General features: G+C 28.6%; 1 protein-coding gene across 4 annotated transcripts in view; it reads right to left on the bottom strand.

The window, feature by feature from the left end:
* Window positions 1-5,711, bottom strand: part of LOC106785633 (histamine H2 receptor-like) — a 24,541-nt gene that overhangs the window by 1,236 nt on the left and 17,594 nt on the right. For 3 of the 4 annotated variants that reach the window (XM_014746266.1, XM_014746281.1, XM_014746287.1), the window contains exons 3-4: window positions 3,168-3,430; window positions 858-1,074 (exon numbers count right to left, since the gene is read on the bottom strand). In XM_014746266.1, the coding sequence (XP_014601752.1) occupies window positions 858-1,074; window positions 3,168-3,423 (473 nt within the window). In that variant the 5' untranslated portion in view covers window positions 3,424-3,430. The remainder of the gene's footprint in view (window positions 1-857; window positions 1,075-3,167; window positions 3,431-5,711) is intronic. The other variant, XM_014746273.1, reaches the window with a different exon arrangement.

Below are 5,711 nucleotides of genomic sequence, written 5' to 3'. Positions count from 1 at the left end.
ATAAGAAGATAATATAAAAAAAAGATAATAAGATAAAATTATAAATTATTTAGTAAATTTAGGGATATATATATATATATATAAATATAAATAACGATATATACTTGATTTTAATTCTATATAATTGAATAAATTGTAAATCAATTTTTCGTAATCTAAATTTTTGATAATACATTAATTGTAAGTCAAATTAAAGTGTTATGTTATGTCAAGCGTAAAGTACGTAGTACTATATATATATAATAAGCGGGGGAAAAATGAAGGCATAATTTGAAAAATCCATCGTCGATTGTCGGTGGTTTTTCAATGAGTGAAAATTACAGGAATATTACGACCTCCCACGTTGATTCTTATTCTACTAGGGTTGATGCTTATAATGGATGCTTCCTTTTTCTCTTCTTTTTCGTAGCTATACACTTCTTTATACGTATCTCTATGGTAACGCGATCCCTTTTGTTTTTGGAATATAATATTTCAAACCTTTTTATTGAATACGAGTGAGAGTCTCTTGTGACTTTGAAATCACGACGCAAATCAAAAATATCTTTGTTCAGTTTAATTTAATTTTTCTATTCTCCCCACGCATATTTGACATATTATAAATCTTTTTGTTATAATTTTTCTTTTTGGGTAAAAAAAAAAGAGAGAAGGAAGTGATTTTACAAAATTTAACACGAACGAATTTGAAGGATTGATTAATCGAAAAATAAAAAAGAAAGTAGAATTATGGGACGATGAAAAAAACAAAGTCATTTAATACACACACATACATATACATATAAATATATATATATGCATTGATATCGATCAAGTTGATGGGATTTGGATTTTGTTAGATGATTTTTATCAATGCTTACCTTTCAGGGGGTAAACAAAGACGAGCGTAATTCTCGGCAGCTATCGTGGTCAAAGTTAATACGGTGACCAGAAAGCAAATCGATTGGACAGTCCATTCAACACGGCAGATTGTTAAAGATTCTTCGTGTCCTGCCAAGATCACTATTACAGATGCCGGTATTACAAAACCAGTCACCAATAAGTCCGCTAAAGCAACGTTCACTAAAAACGCGTTTCCTGAAATATGCAATTAACAATAAAAAATCACTTGCTTTGCATTACACACATTGATTACTAAATTAAAAACTAATAATTATTTGTATAAAGAAAAAAACGAATCCTTCGAAATTATTACCAGAGGAGTAGGTAGGTGGGTGGGCGGTTGGTTGGCTTAGTTATTTTCAATATATTACAAGTATTTCAAAATGTCAAACAATTTTAGGACAATCATTTTAAAATCTAATTCGTGGGCAACGATTATAATTAATTACGATTAAATTTGTTACAGTCGGAGAGACCCTTTTGACGAATGTGATACGTTATTCACATTTATTTTTCCTCGATCAATGAGATATCGATTTTTTCTTTTTCTGTTTCTCAAACGGTTCGAGTTTTTAATTGATTTTATTAATTCCGTTATTAATATTCTAAAATTCTACAAAAAAAGATTTAATTTATCTTCTAATTATCTTAATCCTGTTATTAATTTATTTTCAATCAATCATATACTCGATCAATAATAATAATATATATATATCGATTCTTTTTTTTTCTTCTTCTTAAACGATTATTGTTTTTCATTTTCTATCCTCTATTCCCGTTAATAATAATAAGCGTGTGTGTTAGTAGAATAATGCCTATGATAATATAACTCCTACGGTGTACTATCGGCTTTGAAGTAGAAACGAATTTCACATTCCTTTAACGAGATCATCCACGTGGAAGATACAACGAAGTGTAAAACGATCGTATTTCCTTTATCCTGCGCAGATAGATAATCAGTTGTGGTGGTGGTAGTGGTGGTGGTATTACGTACGTACGGAGTTTCCTAGATTCTTTGTAGGTTTAATAAGTTTGATAATTGAGTGGAATCGTTTGATAGAGAACGCCGACTTGCGAAGGTATAAACGAAAGGAATTAACGAAGGATATTAAGGGTAGAGGTAGTGGGGGTGGTAAAAACGTGGTTTAATTTTTAAAGGAGAAAGAAAAAAAAATATATATATAACAAAGGAATATATAACGAGGAAATTCTTCTCGTTTACTTTAAAAGCACAAATTGGAACGTGTTTAGTTATCTCTCTCTCTCTTTCTCTTATAAGCAAATTTGCCATCTCGTTCTTTACTACCCAAAGGGGCAATAAATTCTGCTTCGAACGATCGCGTTAAAGGGAAAACGGAGGGGGGAGGAAAGAAAACTACTCGACGTTCTTTGTTTTTTTTTTTTTTTTTTTACTATATCTTCGTCGGGATAAAGAAACGCGATACAGGAAGTAATTATTAAAAACGTTATTTTTTCCTCTTGTTACACACCGGATAAATTATAATATATTAATTTTATTTAAATACGAGATAATTATAACGCGATTATGTGAACTTTTACTGAATTTGTATAATGGAAATTATTGAATTATTCGGATAAAACATTGTGTATGGCTGATAAACTTGAAAAAAACGGGGTTGTTCCTTGTTCGATTGTTAAGTGTATTAGAAAATATAAAAAAATAAAAAATACACACACACACACACAACGCGTGATTTCGAATTACGTTTTACTTTAATCGAATCCTCGAGGCAAATTCAAGATGTTAACCTGGTTTTGAGATGAAAACAAGGTCTATTTATGAGTTCCCATTAAAATGTTCGTTTCGAAACCTCTTCAATTACCTTTTCTTCCTTCGATTATCGATATTTATGTCGAGAAGGGGGATCAGTTCCTTCGATGCGTTTTTTTTATACGTGTTGTATGTTAAATTAAAAATAAAATAAATAATGTTTTTAAATAAAAAAAAGGGGCGCGGGAGGTCAGTTTTATATTTACGTATGAAAAATATACACAATTTTTTCTCGAAGATTTGCTTATTTTTCGATCGATTGATTTATTATCGTAGCATGCAATTTATCAATCCTATTTTAGTTTAATATTTTGACGAAAAAACAAATAAATATATTAATTACAAATAATATATGCAAATGAATGTGCGTAATACTTTGAGAATGTATTCCAAGACCTAGTTTTTTTTCTTTTATTTTTTGGGGAGAGGGTCAGACTTATTATTATTATTATTAATAATATTATTTTGTAAAAAAGAAAGGGAGGAAAATATTTACCTCGTTTTTTCAATTGTTCTTCGACAACAATTGCCGATATCATGAAAACGTTCCCGACACTTCCACCAACCGCAAGAGAAGCCAATAAAAGAAGCCTAGCAACTCTGGACCATGCTGGTGATAAAGTGACTGGTGAGACACCAAGATCATCATCCATGATACCACCACTAGTTTTATCCATTCTTACAGGATTCTCGAGGCCTACCAACTCGGCAAGAGTACTCGCAACACCGTGGGCTGCCGTTGTTACGTTCATTCTGAAACTAATTGAATGTTAAGTAACATTAGCCTTTCTTATTAACAAAAAAGAAATAAAAGAAAAAACAACAAGGCTACCGAGAAAAGCAAATTTTACTTTAATTTCATCAAAATCTTATAGATCAAATTGTTAATCGTATTAATAATTTTTATATTTTTAAACATTATAATATTACGTTGGTAAAATATACTTGATGTAAATTCACGAATTCGTTTAAAATTATAAAACGAAAAAAAATACGTTCGAATGTGTGTTTAATAATGTTCAGTTTTTAAACCGTCAAACCGTTTGAAATCAAATAGATCCTATATTGTGTTAAATTATAAATATATATATAAATGATTTAATTCGATATTGTGGATAATTATTTTTCTAGTTATTTGAGTTTGTTGTTGTTTATACGTAACAATTTTAGAAAATGTCATAATTCGTGGAGAAATTGTCAAGAAAAGGGGAACGAAGTGATCTGCGATATTATGAGATTATTAAACGCTTGGACTATTAAGCTTATGAAGATTACGAGTGACAAGGACGTAGTCGATGAGTCTGTTATTGATCGAAACCACTCGTTCGCGAGGCGTTCATATACTCGACTCCGTAATTCATATGAGATCGCGAAAAAGTTTTAGCAAAAATATCAACGATGAGATAATTCGAAGAAAAAAAAAAGCAAAGGAAAAGAAATATTCCTTAATATTGTTAGATAAGAAAAGAAGGAACGTAAATTAGTTGTACTTAATTTAAATATAAAAATAAATAAAATATGTTTTAAAGAACGAATTAATATTATAATATATTAATTAATATTGTAATTAAAATTAAATGTTAAATATACGTAATATATGTTTAAATTTATTCATTATATATTTAATTTATTGAATTATATACTTAATTTTTGAAATTAATTTAAAATTAATCTCAAATTAACAAATAAAAAATAAAAGAATCAATTATATAATATTAATCTTAATGAGAGATATAATTGAAATGCATTCAAATATATATAATAATTAGATATTTTATTATATTATATAAAAATTAGAAGTGAATTTTTGATCGAAATGTGTTCTATGTCAGGCTTGTACTTTTTTTTCTTCTATTTTGTTTGAGAAACGAGTGGAAACCATTCGTTTGGAAAAGAATACTCTTTTCCTCTTCTTTTTTTTTTTTTTTTTTTATATAATTGAATAGAAAACAACGAAACGTTTTTCGAATTCTTATCTTTTTTTTTTTTTTGGATTCGATATAAAAATCTATTATATTGTATTACATTACATCCAATCGTTTAAGGATATACGATAAAATACAAGAATGTGTGGTTGCATTTTTATATCTCAATGATATCATATTTCGTGGGATCGATGGTTGGGTAGGACAACCATAAGTGTGCGGCTGGCCGTGTGTCTTTTCTGCGATATCGTTATCCTTTTTTTTTTCTTTTCTTTTCTTTTCACACGAATATCTGAAAATATCATATGGTTATGCACTTTGCAACGGAAGCTACATCAATGTCATCTTTACTTCCCGATGTAATTTTTTTTTTCCCCCTCGAAGAACAAACAAACCCACTTACATTTTATAACCTTGGCAAAATAGAAAATGTTAAGTTTTATTTTTACAATATATTATACATATACGTATACACTTACGCACACGCGCACGCGTATTTAGATCGATTAAAAATTGTCTCATTCAATAAATATCAATATTTAATATAACGAATTTAAATTGTATATATAATAATATATAAATATTATATTTTAATATAATATTATAATACATATATTATTAATAATATATTAAATATAACGTTACTATATTTAAGAATGAACAAAAAGTTCATTAATTTATGTTTGTCGTCTCATCGTAGGGTAATTTTTTTCAAGTCGAAAAAATATTACTTCACACGCAAGTTAAATATTTCTTTTCAAATAACTCACGTCCTTTTCGTTTTCATCCTAATAATATCATAAATAATAAATTTGATTTGTGTAAAATCGTACCATATATTTTCTCATAAGTCATATCATATATTTTCAAATTAAAAACGATAAGAATATAAGAGGTATCAAAATGATAATGAAATGAAAGATCGATTGAGGAGGTGTTAAAAAATGGGGGGGGGGGTTGTTAAGAATGGACAAGATGGTAGGTTAAGAAAATGGGACATTCACGTTTGGTATAAAGGTGGCAAGAAATATTTCGAAGGGTACCGGGTGTCGGATAATTCGATTTCATGAAACATCACGTGGAAGATTTTACGAGAACTGGTTATAGAAAAAGGA

Source organism: Polistes canadensis, unplaced genomic scaffold, assembly GCF_001313835.1.
Source record: "Polistes canadensis isolate GaletaPanama2010 unplaced genomic scaffold, ASM131383v1 scaffold_2, whole genome shotgun sequence".
NCBI lineage: Eukaryota > Metazoa > Arthropoda > Insecta > Hymenoptera > Vespidae > Polistes > Polistes canadensis.
This window is presented reverse-complemented; position numbering and strand designations above follow the sequence as displayed.